The sequence below is a fragment of the Corvus kubaryi genome, unplaced genomic scaffold, assembly GCF_017639235.1.
Source record: "Corvus kubaryi isolate FWS band 111438036 unplaced genomic scaffold, C.kubaryi_AGA036_p1.0 78, whole genome shotgun sequence".
NCBI lineage: Eukaryota > Metazoa > Chordata > Aves > Passeriformes > Corvidae > Corvus > Corvus kubaryi.
In genome coordinates, this window is record NW_024582065.1 from 405,246 (window position 1) to 424,122 (window position 18,877).

Genomic DNA, 18,877 nt, shown 5'->3' on the forward strand with positions numbered 1-18,877 from the left:
GGACGGCGACGGCGGCGCCCGCCCGGGCATGCGGCGGCGGGCGGGCGGTGCTGCTGCCGGGGCTGGGCTGGGCTGTGGTGCCGCCGCTCCGCCGCGCCCCGGCCCCGCCGCCTCCTGCGCTCGCTGCTCCGCTGCCCCGCGCTCCGCGCTCTGCAGCGCCCCGGCCCCGCGCGCGCCTTTTACCCGCCCTTTTATTTGCATAACAATGGCACGGCCGTGACGCGCCGCGGGGGCGGGGCCTGGCGCCGCGCGCCTATTGGCCCGGAAGGGCGGGGGCGCGGCAGGCACGGGAGGCCACGCCCCCTCCGCGCGGGGAGCGGGACGGGCGCGGGCGCCGCGCGCGCTGCGAGGGAGGGAGGGGGCGATGGGGGGCGCTCCCGCCTCGGCTGCGCTCGGCCCCGCTCGGCCCCGCTCGTCTCCGTTCCGTTCTGTTCGGGTCCGTTCGGTTCCGGCTCGGCTCGGCTCGGCTCGGGCCCCCCAGCCGGGACCCGCAAGAATGGCGGTCACCACGGGGCTGCGGTTGCCCTCGCTTTGGGGGACCCCTGCTGCTGCGGGTTTGTGTCCCCACGAGCCAACAGGGACAGGTCACGGAACAGAACGGGGCGTTCAGCTCGCGGGGTTCAGCCCCTCTGCGGGCTCCCAGGGGGGGCCGCACCGGGTTTCAGGGACCCACGGGTACGATTGATTTAAGGGGGAAAAGATGCAGCCCCCACTATATCCCGCCAGCCCTGGAGTGGCTCAATTCGGCTGCCCGGGGCTTTATCCGGGGTCGGACCCGCTGCCCAGCCGATGACCGCATTCCTGGTGCGGGAGCGCTGGCAGCTGTGGACACCGCAGGGAGGTGGGAAAATGGGCAAAAAAATCCCGAAAACAGTGCATCAGCCAGAAACGGTGCTGGGGGGACCCTCTGGCGGGGCCCTCTTGCCCCCAATCCTCAGCCCCCCTCCCGTTCCCGTTTGGTCCCCGGGGAGCAAACGGCGGGTCCAGGTGGGAAGCGGCGCTCTCGGGCCAGCTCCCGCCGCCTCCCGGGCATTTGGTCAGCAGGAGCGGGCGGGAGGTGCGCGCAGAGAGGAAGGAGCGTGTCATAAACCGAGGTGACAGCAGCCGCGCCGGGGCAGCTGGGTGGCTAGCTGCTGTCACCTGGCACTGCTGCTGTGTCCTTTTGGGGAGGGAAAGGGAGAAATCGGCCAACTGCTAAATTCAGCCCCAGCCGATGAAATGTGCCATCACGGAGTGTCTGTCACACGGCTGGAGGACAGTGGCCTTGAGCTCCGAGTGTGACCTGCCCCACGGCCTGTTCCCGTGGCTTTCTCCAGCAGCTGAAGTAGCCTGGGACCATTCCTGCCCCATCTGGGTCCTTCTTGTCATCCCAGCTAAATTTAGGCTGTAAGGAGTTGTTGAAGCAGCTCCTCATTCTCCTCCCATAAGGGTCTTCTTTTTGAAGTCCATTTCTGCAGTTAGTTGTTCTCATCCCTATCCCCATTCCTATCCCATTCCCATTTTCGCATCCATCCCCATCTCCTTGCCCATCTGCCCATCTCCATCCTGTCCTTGTCTCCACCCTCATCCTATGCCCATGCACACCCCCATCCCCATCCCCATCCCCATCTCAATCCACATCCCCATCTCCTCACCCATGCCCATCCTATGCCCATCTCATCCCAATCTCTATCCCAGTTCCATCTGTCTGGTCTCTGACGGTTTGGCTTCCCCAGGCCAGAGCTCTCCCCGTCACACCTCTCTAATGTGTGTTGCAGTCCATCGTTCTCATGGAATAGGGGGGATTGGACCGTTCCTGCTGCTGGGGGCTGCAGAGCCCCCCTCTGCTCTCCTGTGCCTGTGCAGCTTCTCCCAGGATGTCCCTGTGCCACTGAGACCTGCGGCCTCTGCAGCGCTGGCACAGGCACTGAGATGGGCTCAGGGCCCGAAGCTCTGGGGTTTGCCCGAGGACAGCGAAGAGGAGCCACCCCTGCTTGTCCCGTCCCCCTGAGGGCCCCGTCCCGGGCAGCAGGCGGTGGCTCTGTCCCCATCTCCCCAGCCATGGTGTCAGCGGCAATCACCAGCGGCAATCCCTGTCCTGTCTCCCTGTGTCGGCTCCCTGTGAGCGGCGGGACGTGCCGTGACTCACGGTGACTCACGGGAGCTCCGGTTGTGCCCGGGGGCCGGCACAGCCCGCAGTGCAAACAGCGTGCGGGGAGCGCTGGAGCCACCGCAGCCCGGGACCGTCCCCTGGCACCAATCCCAGCAAACCCATCCCGGCAAAGCTGGGAAAGGGAAGGCGGTGAGGTCGTGCGGCAGCTCTGCCGGACCTGGGTGCGATGGCCTGGGGGTCGGGACTCCGCTCTTCCCGGCTCGCCCTCTCCTTTTCACTCCTAAATATCCCGGGACAGCCGATTTTGTGCATTTACGGGCCGTACCCTGCGAGGTGTGGAGCCCTGCGAGCGAGCCGTGGGAGAGTGGGAATTGCTCACACCTCCCCGGTCTGGGACTTGGCCAGAGTTACATCCTCGCAAGCAAATCTGCATTTGCCAGTGACACTGGTGAGAAAAAGAGCCGGGGCAGGGACCCAGCCATGCAAATGTTCGGGACTGGCAGGTGGGGGCAGGACTCGGCCTGGGAACGGGGCCAGAGAGGGAGGGGAAAGAGCGAAAAGCAGGGAAAAAGAAAAAAAAAAAAAAAAAAGGAAAATAAAAAGACAAATTTGAAAAGCTGCATTTCAACTACAGTTTGGAGCCAGCTCTGTGACCGGAGAGGAGCCGGGAGCGGTGTGACGGCCGGGCCAGGCTCCCCGCACGGCTCTGCTGCCCGCCGGCCGCCAAGGGGCTGCGAGGGGCCGCGGCGGGCGCTGGGAGGCCCCTGCCCTCGCTCTATGGGGCCCTGCACAACCAGCAGTCCCACCCAGTGGCTTCCCCGCTCCCTCTGAGGCGAGGGGAGGACGTGGCGGGAGGCGGGGAAGGGCCCCGGAGCTGCGATGCCTTAAGCGAGCGGTCACGGCGAGAGGCGCGGAACAATTTCCCCTCCTCAGGAGACGTGACGGCCAAATTTCCCCGTGCCCGTGAGAGCCTGCGGGAGGGAGAAGGGCCGGCTGCCACCGGCACCGCCGGCGGGGCTCAGAGCCGCCCCGGGGCTGGGCGCGCTGGGCTGGGCACGTCGCAGCCCTCTTCCAAAAAATCCCAGCGGGTCATGCCCGTCCTCCCGGCCAGGCGGACACGGCAGCGAGAGTCCAGCCACCCCCCGAGGCCTCCTTGCAGGGAGCCGGAGAGCCGGGGGGACGGATCCGGGGCAGGCGGCGAGGGGGCGTGCCCCCACTTAATTCATTAAAATGTGTCGGAGAGCGTGGGAAAGACGGGAGCTTTTCTTCCCAGCGCAGAGCCCCAGCGAAAGGCGTGCGAGGGAGAGCGCCCTGCCCGCTCGGCTCCCCGCAGCCGGAGGAAGCGCGGAGCTTTCCTGCGCCGCTGGCCACGCCGGCGCTTCGCCTCCCGGCTTCTTGGCAGAGCCGCGGGGCTCGGCCAGTGCCGCCTGCCCCACCGCCGAGATGTGGGATGTGGGGGTGCGGGGAGCCCAGCCGGGGCTGCTGCGTGTGAACAGCCTCCCTTGGGCGGGTTCGCCCTTAGGGGCTGGAAAGGGGATCCCTGTCCCTGGTGGGGAAGGGACTGTGGGTGTCTCAGGGGACACCCGTCCTCCCTGTGGTCTGAGAGCTGCGCACGCAGAGGCGTGGCCGTGGGGTTGGCTTCATGCTCTCCCCATGGACACATCACACACCAGGAGCCTTCGGTGGCACCCGGGCTGTGCCCGGGTGGGCTGGGACCCTGAAGGCAGAGCTCCTGAGGCCAGAGCTGGGGGCTGGCAAGGGAAACCTCATGCTCTTGCGGTGAGGACGTGTGTGTGGGTGCCCTGTGTCCTGTGCAGGGAGCACAGCACCGCAAGCAAAGCCCTCATGAAGGGTTTGAGAAGCTCTGTGGACAAGGGCACCCTCCTGGGACTCCCACACCACAGGGGCCACTGCAGGAACATGGTCTAGGGACTGCCACTTCCCACGGATGTCACCGTAGATGCATGGTCCCTCCCTCCCAGCCTGTGACAAACAGAATTTAAAACCAGAGTGAGACTCAGGCAGGGTCATAACACTACACGTAGTCATTGTCCTCTGGGGGGCACACAGGCAGGGGTGTCCTGGGCTGGAGGACGTGGTGCTGGGCTGTGCAGTTTGGGTTATCTCACTGCAGCTTGGCCTTTAACCACTCCAGTGCCCCATCTTGTCAGTCCTTACCTTGCTGGAAATGCTGCAGCTCTTCTGAGGTAGCCTATGGTCTCAGTGTCTGACAACACAAAAATGCTCTGGGAGCAAAAGGCCACCAGCTGGGACACACTTGGAGATGGAGAATTCCTGCCCGGTGCCATAGGCAGGGATTCTGGCTGCTCCAATGTCTCAGTGCTGCCAGGCCATGCTGAGGCATCCCCCTGACTGATGTCCCTGTGACCACTGAGCACACGTTCTCCAAACTGCCATGGCTCCAGCCTGACACCACCACATGTCCCTGACTTGGTGTGCTGGCAGCTGCTTGTGGGGCTTCTGGTTCTGGAAAACTGGCACGTGGAGGGACCATATATTCACTTTGCAGGTGCTGATAGAGCTGGCTGGAGACACAGACCTGATTGATGCAAATGTCCCTCCTCAACCGACCCCTCTCTCCTCTCCCCTCATTGTGAGCAGCACCTCTGGCCTGTGGGACCAGCATTCCTGCGGTGTGGGGCAGCACGAGGGCTGGAGCTCACAGCCAGCTCGGGCTGGGTCCGTGTCCAAAACCACGCTGGTTTGTTTGAAAACGGCAGCCGAGCAACTGGGAGCTCAATTGGAGCATCCGGCTGGAAGAGTGGCTCCAGGATGAGGATGGGCAGGGGTACAGCCCCCATCCTCCTCCTCCTCCTCCCGTGCCTTGCCGGCTGCCTTAGGGACCAACCAGCCCTAGTTCAAGGCACAAAGTCACGCCAGGGAACACTGAGCTGACTTCTGTGAGCCGGTCAAATATGTGGCGAGGTTTCCGCTCCAGATTACAGGAGGAAGGAAGTTTGCTCGGAAGGGGATGGGGATAAGGTGGGGGAGAAGGGAGGGAAGTGCATTCTTGCTTGATGAGGAACAATGTTGATATATTCGTTTGTAAACTAAAGCTGGCCTGAGCGCCAAACACCTTGTCCCCGTCAAACTCCGAAGGATGTGCGGGAGGACACAAGGAGAGGAGAGGAACCGTCCGACATCCGATGCAGCGTGTGGTTTCCCAGGGCTGAGGGATGGATGCTGCCCAGTCAGATCTCATTCATGATAAAGAGCAATAAAACCCTTCCTCAGTGTTGTTTTATCCCAGCGTCCCCCCATGACCACATCCTATCACACAAGGGCAGGAGCTGAGCCCAGGTGAAGCAGGGGCTCTGGAGTGGGCAGCCCACCCAGAGCGCTCATCCCTGCCAGAACACTGCTGCGGCTGCCCTTCCCATGCAGGATCAAACGGCTCCATAAAACCAAGGAGGGTTCATTACTGCCCTAATAAATGTTAAACATTAGTATGACACAGACAATGGGATTTTGTAATTATTTTTTTTTAAGCAGCCAGATAAGGAAACAATATTGTAGACTGATCAGAAAGCTGCTTTAATTCCCTTTGATTTGTATCCACCATTCAAAACTGGACAATTTATTACCTCCTGGATGCTTCTCAAGGCTGATCCGGCGTGGAATTTGCTGTTGACCGTGTCTGTGACTGGAGGTGACCTTGCTGCACACTTCCCACCACGGCACCACCTCCTGTGGGCAGCAGGAAGGAAGAGGTGCTGTGCTGGGTCCCAGCCACTGCCCCTGCCCCCAGGAGCTGGATGGAATCCTTTGGGAGCTGTTTTGTTCCATGCTCACAGGTACACACCACTTGCTGGATTCTGCCCTGGGTTGATGTCCTAGAATGAGTCCCAGCCAAGGGACCCTGCCCTAGCACAGCCCTGACTGTAAGCACAAGAACTTACCCCTAAACTGGGGAGATCTCAAGCAGATAAAGTCCTGGAGTTGGTCAGGAGGTGACCCTACTGTCCCCAGGGATCAGAGGGAAAGGCACCTTCTGGGCAGCTGTCCCCAGGTGAGGGACAGGGCCATGTGTCCCCATCTCCCACAGGCTGCCCTCCACAGTGGAAGCAGTGGCAGACAAATGTGTGACCATAGCTCTGGAAAACCCAGCAAGCAAAGGCCAGAGGTGCCCATGAGTGGTCAGATGTGCATGTGGCTCAGCAGCTTCCCCTAAACAGGGCCTGGAAAGGTTCATCCCATTCTGGAGAGGTTTTTTTACGGCATGAGCAAGCACCACACTCTGTGGGGGCCGACAGCTAGAGGCTCTGCATTGTTCCTGCTTTGCCTCATCCCCAGTTTCTGCCCTCCCAGAACACACCCTGAAGAAGCAGGATGCTGACACATGGATGAGTCCGTGTGGAGCCTGGGGGGCTTGGGCTGCTCCCTGCCTGGTACTGGCAGCGTGGGGACGGTTGCCTTTTAGGGTCACTTGTACCAATTAGTGCTCAGGCATTAATCTTATGGATTTTATGGAAAAGAGGGATGTTTAAAGTGGAAAAATGTTTTTTCTTTTATTTAAGCATTGAGCCAGAGCGTGAGATGTCCCTGGGAGGAAGAAGCTCCTGGCACCGTGTGGCCAGGAGCTTTGGAAGAGGGAAAACGAGTCCTGCACTTCAGCATGAGCTGCCTGGGCAGGTGCTTTGCTGGCCCGTAAATGTCACACCTCAGCCAAGAGCTCTTCAGGCCCTCTCAACAATAACAGCAGGGCCTGGCAGTAAACCAGATTAGAGGAGGAGTTTTGCAGATGCTCCTCAGCTCAGGATGGAGTGGTGTGAGCCTGGCCATAGATCAGGAGGCATTGGGGCGAGTGGATGTTGTGGGGTCGGCACTGCTGGGGTGGTGGTTTTGGTTAACAGACCTCTGCCACCGTCTCGCCATGCATGGCTTGGAGAGGGGCAGAGGGAAATAAAGCAAAGAGTCCATTCTTTAGCCACCTCTGCTTTAATGATCTCATGGAGGCCACGTATTTTTGGGCTGTCGCAAACCACTGGTGCACCTGTGACAGTGTTCTCTGTGGTGGATCCCAAAATGAGAGCTCCCCCCTCCCCACTTCCAGCCTCTCTCTGGAAGCCCAAGGCCCAAAATCTGCTGAGGTTCCCCAGGCAGTCCCCGTTCCCCTGTGGAACCCCTGTGCTTCAGCTCAGCTCAGCTCAGCTCAGCTCAGCTCAGCTCAGCTCATAGACGCTCTGTGTGTCCCCAGAGGCCACAAGAACATCCTGAAACTGGGAGACGACGCGTCCAAAATGGGACCCTTCCCAAAACACCTTCCCACAGCGGGTGCAGCAGAAGAAGTCGGTGAGCTCGGCTCTGTCCAGCACCCCGGGGGGGATGGCAGCGACCTGCAGGACCGTGTCCCCTGCCAACCCCGCGGCTGCCCCGCTCTGCTCCGCCCCCTCCGCCCGCTCGCCGTGCGCGGCGCAGCCAGGCTGGGCTGTGTCACAGGCTGGCACGGTGACACCGCAGCTCTGGCTCCCCGGGCAGCCTGTGGAGAGAGGAGACAGCAGACACACCATCAGTCACTGGTGTGATGAACGGGATCTGTGCTCAGCCAGTCAGCGACCCTCGTGAGGGGCCTGTCACCCCTGCAGGGTCCAGGCTCTGCCCCGCCTCGCAGGGAGGAGCATCCCCTTGAGTTTGGCAGAAGGGGGTTGTCACCAGCATCCAGCAGGTGCCTGCCCTAAGCGTGGCACTCCGGGCCGGGGCATCGCTGCCATCGCACACCGAGTGCCCCGACCCGGCAGTTTCGGCACCCGGTGAGGGCACGGCAGGACTCCGGATCCGGGCAGCGGAAGGGCTGAGCTGCCTCCCATCCATCAGGGAGCCTGGCAGCCGGGAACAGGCTGCGGTTATTGCTGCGGGATGGCTCGGCCGTCGCGGCCGGGGGGGGGGGGGGTGTCTGTCCTGCCCAGGCACCAATTAAGACAACAAAAGGCATCCTGCTTCGCTCCAGCGGCACTTCTGGGTGTCCATCCCACCCTTTTCAGGATCACAGGGACCCTATCAGGAGCCATCTGGGACCGAGAGGGACACCAGCCCTCCCGGCTGACCCTTCCCTGCATCCCAGCGCCGTCAGGAGCTGGGACATGCTGGGGATTATCGTGGGGGAGCGCACGGCTGGGGTCAGCCCTGAAATGGCCACCCCATCGTGGCAGAGCCGCCCTGTTGCGGCAGGATCACCCCCCAGCTGAGCAGCAGGGTCTGCCCATCGCATGAGCAGGAAGAGCCACAGCCCGGGGGAAGTGTGGAATGCTCAGCTCACACCAGCCCCTGGTTCACGAGGGCTCCCCAGACCCCCCAAGACCTTCCACACCTCCCCAGGGAAGATGACCAGCCCGAGCTGGCGGGGCACGGTCACCCCCAGTTCCCAGCACACAAACAGCCGTGCTCAGGGTCGTGGCTGTCACTGGAGATGTTCTTGGGGGGGATTTGCAGGCCTCCCTGCTCTGGAGCACCAGACCCTGAGGGGAGGGACATCGACCTTGGGTGAGACCTGTCGATCCGATACAATGGAAATGCCACTGCCAGCACCCAGCACCCATGGCCAACAGCTTTCCCCATCTTGGAACCTAAAAATTCCGTGGCCAGAACACGGCACCAGGACACTGACAGGACACTGGCATTCTGTGTGTCTGCAGGGATCCTGAGCAATTTGCTCTCTCCCAACACGCTCCCTCTGCTGTCCTGCTGCTGGTGGGCAAAGCCAAAGGCAGACCCCTCCTTCCCTGCACGGGGGGGGTGGGAAACCTCCAGCTCCCCCAAACACCCCAATCCCACCCCCCTGGGCTCGTGGGAAAAAGGCAGGCAGGGAGGGAAAGTTCATCCCTTAAAAGCCTGGGGAGAGAAAGGCCGTGATGGTCACCCCGTAGTTTTGCCTTTGCTTGCACCAGCCCCCTAATTGTGGCTCTTCAAAGGGTTGAAAATGCTACATCACTTCAAAGTGACCATTTCTGAATGGGAGCTTGTAAAACCCCTTCTCCCCCTCCCACCAAATTCTTCCCAGGGCTTTTGAAGATGCCTGCACTCCCCTCACCAACACGGTGAAAGGGCCACCAGGCGCCAGGCACAGGATGCCAGCCGGGCATGCAGGAAAACTGAGTGGGGAAGGGCTGGGTCCCCCTGAAAAACAGGGGTTTCCTGGGGAAAGGGGGGGGTTTGAAGGAGGTTTTTTTTCTCCCCTTTCAGACAGGCAGAGGCCTCCCCAGTAGAGGCACGGCTCCCTTGGGACTGCAGCCCAGTTTGCCTGGATGCTGCACACCCCGGAGTCACACCAGAGATGGAGCAAAAGGCATGTGTAGGGTGCAGGGGGCTGTGGGGAGCCCTTCCAGCGTGCCAGGAGCTTGTCAGATCTGTGGCTTCCAGAGCTCTGCGAGGTTCACACCAAAGGCTGGATTCCCACCGCAGCCCTGCGGAGGAGAAAGGGAAGCGATTCCTTCCCAAATCGATTCGAAACACTTCTTGGGAACTAATAATCCCATTATAAAACATCTTGAAAATAAAAACCCCTTCGCCTCTCACTCACCTCTCCCCTGCTTGGCTGGGTCACTCTGGGGATGACAGAGCCTGGGTGAGGGGCTGAGCCCTGCAGCCCCCAGCCCCCTGGGGCTGAGCACCCCCATGTCAGTGCTGCAGAGCTCCACGGGCAGCAACAATTGTCCCCCGGCACTGTCCCCAACTGGGCAGTGCTCAGCACAAGAGCCATCTCCTCCTGGCCTCGCACGTGCTGCCCACTCACACCGCCAGCCCCTGCCCACCCCTGCTCGCCTGCGGGAATTAATCCCACGGGAACAGCATGAACTGCTGCTGTCCCCACTGTGACACGTCTCACCATCAGCAAATGCTGCCACGTCCAGGGGAGAGGGGGTGCTGCAGGACCCTCATTCTGCTTATTTCTGTGTCAGGTTCTTCCCTGAGCTGAGCAGGACCACGCCAGAAGCCCATCCCACGCCCTGGGCACTGCAGGGCTCTGTGCAGTCCAAGGGACCAACAGTCCCTTCACCTGGGGGGGCATGGCAGCATCTGGGACACTGGGATCACTGGCAGCTCCACATAAACCCTGAACTATTGCCATGGGGAGGCTGTGGGGGCAAAGGGACTTGTCCAAAGGTAGGGACGAGACAGGAGCTGCAGCTCCATGTGCCCCACTGCGAGGTCCTGCTCATGGACACAGCGCTGAGCCCAGTGGGGTGGACACGAGACAGGACAGGGGCTGTCTGCTGTGGGCAGGGGGATGCACATTCCCCCACACAGAGGGGCTCCTAGTGGGGGTCACACTGAAAGGCCACCGTGATGGTGACACTGGTGACCTGTAGTCCCTCCAGCCTATTCTGTCAGCTGCAGTGCTGGGTCAGCGTTACTGGGACAGCACTGGGACTTCCATGGCAGGACAGGGGGACACAGCAGGGCTTGGGAAACTGGGACAGAGCAGGACCTGGGCACACCTCCTTTGAACCCGTGCCCATTCCCCTTTCGGAGCCCACACAGCCCTGATTTGGCTGGGAACAACCAGTCCCCACTGCGTTAACCCTGGGCACCCCAGGGTTTCAGTGTCAGCGTGGTAGCCAACAACTTCCCAGGGGAGCCAGGTTCTTCTGCCCAAAATCCTGCCCCACGGGCTCTGCTTCCAGCCCAGATCCCTCTGTGTCAGCCCAGTCCGAGCCAGGGCCTTGGGGCGAGGAGATGGGCGCCTGTCGCGGCTGGCTCAGGCAAGGACCCGGCAGCTCCTGCTGCCTCTGGAGAGGCGTGCCAGCGCCGAGCCCCGTGCCAGCCCCGAGCCGTGCCCCCGGCACAGCCAGAGCCATCGCCACGGCCACAGCCAGGGCTGGGGTCTGGGAGAAAGCTCACGGCTTTGTCCAGGCTTTGCACAAGGCTGAACACAGACCTGGGAGCATTCTTGGAGTACAAAGGTGCATGGGAAACCTCGGCCGCGGTGAGAGATCAGCCTGATAAGAGGAGTTACGAGCCTGAGAAACGTGCTGATTGCAGGGCACTGAAGATGCCTGGTTATCTTTTCCTCCTCGATAAGGCAGATAAGGAAAGGACAAAGGACCCGGGATTGTGCAACCTGGGCTGCAGCAGCCTAGCCATGATCTTAAGATGTTCCCAGGGTGGAGGAGGGAGGATGAGCTCAAGCAAGAGGCAGCTCCAGCTGCTCTCATCTCCCCGTGCCGCTGTGAAGAGAGCCCTGCCAGCCCATGCCCTCAGCTGCCCCAGTGTGGTGGCTGCAGAGCAGGGACTGTCCTGCTGCCACCCCAGCTTGGAGCCACCGTCCAGCCTTCCCCACAGCGTGGTCTGCAGCTCTTCCTCCTGCAGCCCTGAGCCGCCCCTCGCGGCTTTTCCCCAGGCTCGGGGGGGGAGCCGAGGGCTGAGAAGGGAAAGAAACCCCAAGTCACTGCTCAGGCTGGCAGGCGCAAGGTGGGTGCCCGAACTGCCCGGGGCCATCCTGCCACCCAGTGCAGGGACACCCCGGCTGCTCCTCCAGCCACCCCTGCGCCCATCCAGGACTTCCCCTGCGCTTGTGTCCCGAGAGGCAGTGCTGGCAGCTCCTCAGGGAGGGTGCCCGCCAGCGTGGGAGTGGGGGCTCCACCGTGCCTGATCAGCGCCACAGACCCAAGGGCCGCAGGATCCATTGTTTTCATCTTTTGCAGCGCATTTGAGATGGTGAGGGGGGATTTTACAATTAAATTCGCCTCCTCTGTTTGGCAACTCCCAACCCGCTGGAATGTGCTACATCCTCGCCTTTCCCAGAGACCAGATTTCATCTGGCAGAGCACCCACCGAGCTCTGGGGCCCCCTGCCAGCTGGTTTTACTGCACTGACTAAGCAAGAGTTCCCCCGGCCAGACGAGAGCCTGTGACGCAGCCCATTCCCCCGGGGCACTCGGGAGCCGCAATCTGTCACTGCCTCCAGCAAGGACTTGCCTGTGGCCCGTGGTGACCCACAGCCCTGCCCCTCTCTCTGCCCCAGCCCCAGCCCCAGCCTGCTCCAGGCACCTGAGCTGCTCAGAGCATCCCACTGGGAAAAAGGCATCACAGGGCAAAGCTGTCTGGGCTTGAAACTATTTGCAGCACTTTTGTCAAAGCCCTCATGCAGGGAAAATGTGGCTGTGTCAAGGAATATGTTCCCTAAAACCTGTGAAAGCCCTAGGTCCAAGCAAGAGTGAGCTATTACAGGATGAATAATTGGCCTTTCGTCACTTGGAAGCCCTGCTGTAAAAATCCAGGAGCCAAACGGAGCAGCACTGGCCATGGCTGGCTGCAGCTGGAGCCCTGGACTTGAGAGTGCCTGAGGCAGATGGAGACTTGTGCTGAGGGGTGATCCTGAAGGATCTGTCCCCATCACCCATCCGCCCCAGCACCCACCCGCTCCTCTCTGGAGAGGTGAGGCCCCCGTGGGAGGAGGCTCCCTCCTTGCCTGGAAGCAGCAGCAGCAGTGAAAAGGCATTTTCTTGCCAAGCAGCAGCACCTGGCCGTGATCTGGGCCATGCACAGGGGCATGACAGAGATGACATGGCCTGGGATGGAGTCACTGCACAGGGACAGTCCTGGTGAGGGGCTGTGGTTGCTGAACACCCCATGCCGTGTGTTGGGCCATGGCAAGGGCAGAGCAGGTCCTCCCACCAACCCCTTCAGCAGGAAAATGTAAAGGAAAGCAGGGATAGATGAAGTTTTCCTTATGGACCCACTTCTGTGGCTGCCCAGCCTGTCCCACTGCCACCACTGTCCCCACCAAGTGATGGCAGGACATTGTCAGCACACCCGTCCTGTTTCTCTTCCCCGAAACTTGACCCAAAGTGGGACATTTTGGGGACAACCTAGTCAAGCTCACACTAATGCTTGTGATCGCTGCAGCTCCTAGCAAAATCCCAATAGAAATGGAACCCCCAGGATGACCAGAGCCCTGTGTCACAGGGGACCCTACTGGCAAGTCCCCAGGGGTTTTCACTTTGGTGGGTGCCAGTAGGAACCTGCTGTGCCCACCTGCCCAGGAATCACAGCTTCTATTTCACGTCTCCACCAACCCTCTGGGGATGCTGTGGCACCTATGGTCGCTGCACCTGGCTGCTCCAGGGCAGGCGATGTTCCCCACTGGAGGATGCTCCCTGACATGGCCAGCGCAGGGGTCCCACCTGTCCCTCCCCCCAGGGACATGGGGGACCTGACAAGAGCCTGCATGGCCCGATGGGACATGGGGTGCTGCAGGTGGGGTGTAAAGGGTAGATCAAGGTGGTCCCTACAGAGTCTGTGTGGAGGAGCCCCAGCGCTGCGTGAGACCCTCCCAGCTCCATCAACCTCATCCCGAAGGGGGGAAGGGGAATCGGCTCTCTCTGAACACAGACCACAGCATTTCTATTTCCCATACTCTGAAACTGGCTGAACTGGCCCGGCTGGTCGCTGGGTACACACGCAGAGAGTGCCCTCACCAGAGAAAGCGCTGGGGAGGATGTCCCGGCCTCTGGGGCAGCACAGCACTCCCAGGCTGCCGGCACCATGGGAAAAGCCGCCCCACCACGTTCCTCATCCCCAGAGCCACACGTGCAGCTCCCAGCAAAGCCACAGCCGGCCAGGAGCGCCCGGCAGCCGCCACTTCCCTCTGCTCCTGCTGTCAGCAGTCGGGGCAGTGATGCACCAAGGGCTGGGGGCAGAGCCCGGGCTGGGCTGGAGCAGCGACGGGGGCACGTTCCCATTCCAGAGTGCCTGTGATGGGTGTCGTTCGCCACCACAATGTGCCTCCTGTGGGAAGGAGTGCGTGTGGGTCATCTCAGGCATCAGGTCAGTGCAGCTCGGAGCACGGCACGGAGGAGCCTTCCCTCCCCCGAGCCCGCTGGAGCCTGGCTGGGCAGGCGGCACTGACTCACTGCCCTGCAGCCTGACCTAATTCAGGAGGCACTGGGCAAGCCAGGAAGACACTGGGCAGGCGAGGAAGGCACTGGGCAGGCGAGGAAGGCACTGTGAGCAGCCCCAGCCAGGAGGCATTTCACCACCCCAGCTGAGTTTTCACGTTCAGGCGGATGATGGCCCCAGGCTGTCGCTTGAGCTACTGTTGGCATGCCACCAACCCCCTGGGCCGGGCAATCCCATGCACGACCCTGTGCCTTGCAGGGCAGGACAGGGCAGCCAGGGGAGAGACATAAACCGAACTTGAAAGAGCTCTGTGGGTCTGCACCCCGTGGCAGGGTGGTGGCAGGGCACCCCGATCCCCCTCTGAGAAGCCCCCAGGCCCAGGGGATGGTCCCGCTCTGCCCAGAGCAGTGCCAGGGAAGGGCACAGGAAGGGGATCATGCCCAGCCCTGGGCACCCACCCACTCACCTGCACTGTGCTCCCCTGACGCTCGTCTGCTGCCCTCCACCAGCTGCCTCATCCTCTCCCGTGACACCTTCAGGTACTTGTTGCAGTTGCACACCTGAGAGAAGAGAGCGGGGAGGTCAGTGAGGTGGGCACTGCGCTCCCCGGGCACCTCCTGCCTGCCCAGAGCACAAACCCACACTGGGCACCCCTGGCACAGGCTTGACAGCCCCCACCATGTGCCCCACAGCACGGGAAACCAGGGCAAGGCCTGTCCCACCGAGCAGGGATGGGCACAGCCACAAGAACCCCTCCAGAGGTGCTCCCTCTGCTCAGCCACGTCTCCAGCCAGGCTGCGGGCACTGCCCACCTGACTGCCCGGCCAGAAAACACCAGCAACTGAGGCTGCCTTAGAGCATCAAGCAGACACCCAAAGTCTGGGCTGTGGCTTCAAGATTTGTTCTCTCTTGTCCGACAGAGGCTGGGGAGGATGGCTGTGGACCCCAAAACACTCAGGGCTCTCAGCTGGCTCTGCTTGGCTTGGCTCTGCTGCAGCACTGTGAACACTGAGTTGCACTTTCTACCCCACCTTGTCTGCCAAAATGTACCCAGACAGGTCTCTGAGTGCCTGCATGTGCTGGGTGCTGGACCCCAAGGAGCTCCCCAAGTCCCAGTGCTGAGGGGACCAGGGCTGGTCCCCGGGGCCAAGCACAGGGTGCAGCTGGCAGCCAAAGGCACTCGCCCAGAGTGAGCGGCACTAAAGCTCCCCGGGAGCATCGCAGCCGGCTCCCTGACACCTTCCCTCTCCTCTCCCCTCCCTCCTGGGCTGGGAGCTGGTTGCAGGGATGTGCCACAACACCTTTTGTCAGCTGTTTGTTTTTAGGGGCTGTTTTCTGCTGGCAGAGCATTCCCAGCATGCTGCACCCAAGGCAAGGCGGGAGAGAGGTGAGCAACTTCACCAACCAGAACAAGTCAGTTCCCTGCCAGGGGCTTTGCTCCAGAGCCTGTTGAAACCAGGAAGGTTTTTCCAGCTCCCAGCCAGGCCCTGCTGTGGGCTGGCGGCCGCTCTGCTGGTTTGGGGCTGGAGCGGTGCCGGCTTCATGGCACGGGGCAGAGACGGCCCTGCTCCCACACAGCTGCCTGCAGGAGGAACGGGGCAGGGTGATTTGTTTGGAAACGAGCTTGCCACTGTGTCCGGGCTCTGCCTTGCAGCAGGAGGTGATTCCCACTGGCAGCCTCCACAAAACCATCACACACTCCTCATCCTTTGGGCCAGAAAGGACACCTGGGCTCCACTCCCCGCGGCCCCGCTGCTCCAGCCCTGCAGAGCAGCAGCACGGACAGATAGAGATGGACAAGGGGTGATCTTGGAAGCACCCAAATGACACAGAAGCCCCTGCTTCACTTGCTGGGGATGTGCTGGTCCCACTCCCCATGATGGTGAGAATGGGCTGCATGCTGGAGAGGGACACCGAGCCTGGAGGGGTGGCGGATGGCACCTCAGGCGCGGTGACAGCACTGGAGAGCCGGAGGTTTCCAGGAAGCTCCCAAACCAGCTGTCCATCAAACTGCCGGCCAGGAGGATGCAGCAGGGCCCAAGGGCACCCTCCTCCCTTTCCCTCCCTGCTGGCACGACATGCAGGGGCTCCTCTGCCCTCTGTCACACATCAAATCCCCAGGATGCCCCGCCCTGGCAGCTTGGAGCCCACCAGGTTCTGGAGCAGCACTGCCAGCGCACCAGGCACGGGCTCCTTGTCCCGTTTGGGTGCACAGGGTGACCTTACACAAATTTCTCTGCTTCTCTAAAATTCATGACTGTTGTGAACCAGGGGCAGTTCACTCCCTGGGCAGGGATGCCCAGCAGCCCAGGAGTATCCTGGCATTCCCCGCTCTCTGGGGCTGCCAAATGCTGCCAAAGAGGCTCCAAGCCCCACGCCACCCCCCAGCCTCTGGGCCTCCACCACCTGCAGCTTCCCAAAAACAGAGGACGAGCTCAGGAGCCAGATAAGCCACTTAGCAGCAGCGCCAATTAGCTGTAATAAAAAATTGCAATTAATTTTTTTTAATGCCTTGCCAAAATGAGCCAAGGGAGATGAAGTGAGCGGAGAAGGCTGCCACCTCCACAGGTGGGGCTGCTCAGCTGCTTTGCAGGGACCAGTGGTGGCCTCAGGCTTGATGCTTGGCTCCTGCCCAGGGACAGGGCTCCCCACAGCCTTCTGTGCCTCCTTGTTACTACCTGGGGATGTGGAGCAGTTTTTTGTGTGGATCTTTTGTTTATAGGTAGGGAAGTGGGGAACCTCTCTGCTGGAGAAGAGATGGCTGTTTCTTCTCAAGAAAGTTTGGTTTCTACAGATCTGTCATGGCAGGATTAGTTGTGGCCCCCAAAAATCTTCATGAGGTGAATCAGCAGGAGATGGTGGCACTTTGGAACACTGCCTAGGGTGCAACTGCTGCAAGCAGCGGCCATGGCCTGACAGAGAAGGGTTTGGCCTCTCTGCAACATCTTGGGGTCCCCCAGCCCCTGTGCCAGGCTCAGGGTGGGGGTGGCAACTTCTGCCCACGCCTCAGTCCTGCCCTGGGGATGATGTGCTGGCTGAGTGGGCTCTACTCATGCTGTCCTGCCTGGCCACAGGGGTGAGGAAAGGGCTGAGTCCAGCTTGGGAGCAGGGGACTGGGGAGGTGCAGCCCCCACAGGCTTCTGAGTGCCACCCAGTCTGCTGGCACCGGTGCCGCTGTGGCACAGCAGGGTGCCTGATGTCCCTGCGCTGGTCGGGTGCCCAACACCCCTGAAGCAGTGGGATGCCCCATGTCCCCGAGGCCGTGGGTCGCAGGGCAGCAGCGGGCACACCTCGGAGGAGGAGCAGCCCTGCCTTTCTCACGCTGGGGCAGCCCGTGCCAGCACATGCTTAGTCACTGGTAAATCCCAGCCGAGATCTGCTCTGCCCTCTGTGAAATGGATCTTGGCTGCACCCCCGCTGAAGCAATCCCGGCGCTCGGGAGCCCTGGCGGGCGCGCTTTCCCACGGCAGCCCGGCTCCCCGTGTGAATCAGCGCGGCCGGGCCCAGCCGGGTGCCCCGCGCCGTGAGCGCCGCGCAGCAGCGTGTCCCTGCTCCCGTCCCCTCGGCTGCAGCGGAACTCAGGCTCCCTGGGCCGGGGGACACGGCTGCGACACCTGCCCTGCCTCCCCGGGCTCCGCTGCCACGTCCATGGCAAGGACGAGGAGCAGGTGCGGCGCGTCTCGGATGAAGCCGCGGTCCCCACTGCAGTCCCTCACTGCTGTCGCCTCTCCCCGTGCCTGTCTGTGCATCCTGGCACTGTCACCCCCACACCCGTGTGCTCCTGCCCCAGGACCTCAGGCCAGCATCCGTGGGGACACTGCAGCTCTGTGCTGTCACCACCAAGGGTGTGACACGGGGATTAGGAGGAGTGATGTCACTGGACTGGGACTGTGGTGATGTCACTGGAGCGGATCTGTGGTCGCTGAGCCCAGCGAGGTGCTTGCCCCCAGCCCCAGCAGCCTGAGCCCGCCTCACTGAGGCTCTCCCTGCCTGTGCCACCGAGGAGGACGAGGCAGGTGAAAGGTCCTTTTGCAATGCTGGCAGCCCAGTCGGCGCCTTGTTTTTGTTTAGGATGATCCCTGCCTCTCCCAACCCTCCCGGGTCGGGATTTCAGCAGCAGTGACGCAGGAACCTCCCAGGACTCGAGGGACTGGATGCTTGAGCCTGGAGCTCCAGGGCCATCTCAGCATCCCATCCTCTTTCTGTGCCTCCACCCATGGAGTTGAGAGGCTGAAAGAAAACCCAAGTTCAGCAGAGAACAGGAGCCAAACCTTCGGTGACTCCAAAAAGGCTGCAGGAGCCAGTGTGAGCTTGGCTAAAGCTGGTGGCACGAGCTCAGGTGAACATAGGCTGGTGCCCAAAACACATGGGAGATGAGCAGTTCAGACAGCACTGGAGTCAGTTTTGCTCCTTCCTTTGATATCTCTAAAAGCTGCATCTCCGAAGTGCATTGAGTCACCTCGGTGATGCTGACCTCTGCCCAGAGGAGCCACCCCTGAAACGGCCTCTGGGCCTCAGGGCTCCTTCCACCTGCTCTGCTGACACAGGTCACAGGTCAATGTCACTGTCACCGAGGGATCTCCTTGGCAGGGCTTTTTCCAGTGAGACACAGCTCTCTGCCTGGAGAGCTCCTGGCTTGGGAAATCCTCAGTGTATCAGACCTGCTGTGAAGGACAACAGTGCCCGGTGTGAACTCTTTGGGGCAATTCAGGGCAGCTCATGTCAGGACAATTCCTTGGGCGTCTTCTGCTCGCTGTATCACAGGACTGCTCAACAGCCACCTGCAGTGATACCTCCTTTCCTACTCACCGCCTACCCTCTCCTCTTTCTCCCTCTCTCCAAGATGGATATCACCTGGTGAAAGGGCCACTCCTCCGGATGGAGGTTGCAACTCTCACTTTGGTTGTGAAAGCACAGCCCTTGAGTA

General features: G+C 61.4%; 2 protein-coding genes across 7 annotated transcripts in view; both read right to left on the reverse strand.

The window, feature by feature from the left end:
• LOC121676370 (NOTCH regulated ankyrin repeat protein) overlaps window positions 1-2,254 on the reverse strand; it is a 5,892-nt gene extending 3,638 nt beyond the window's left edge. Inside the window, exons 1-2 of the mRNA XM_042052778.1 lie at window positions 2,139-2,254; window positions 714-822 (exon numbers count right to left, since the gene is read on the reverse strand). Coding sequence (XP_041908712.1) covers window positions 714-822; window positions 2,139-2,254 — 225 coding nt within the window. The remainder of the gene's footprint in view (window positions 1-713; window positions 823-2,138) is intronic.
• Window positions 2,255-7,035: 4,781 nt separating this feature from the next.
• Window positions 7,036-18,877, reverse strand: part of EXD3 (exonuclease 3'-5' domain containing 3) — a 213,660-nt gene continuing 201,818 nt past the window's right edge. For all 6 annotated transcript variants that reach the window (XM_042052077.1, XM_042052072.1, XM_042052078.1 and 3 more), the window contains 2 exons: window positions 14,417-14,510; window positions 7,036-7,592 (listed from right to left, as the gene is read on the reverse strand). In XM_042052077.1, the coding sequence (XP_041908011.1) occupies window positions 7,276-7,592; window positions 14,417-14,510 (411 nt within the window). In that variant the 3' untranslated portion in view covers window positions 7,036-7,275. The remainder of the gene's footprint in view (window positions 7,593-14,416; window positions 14,511-18,877) is intronic.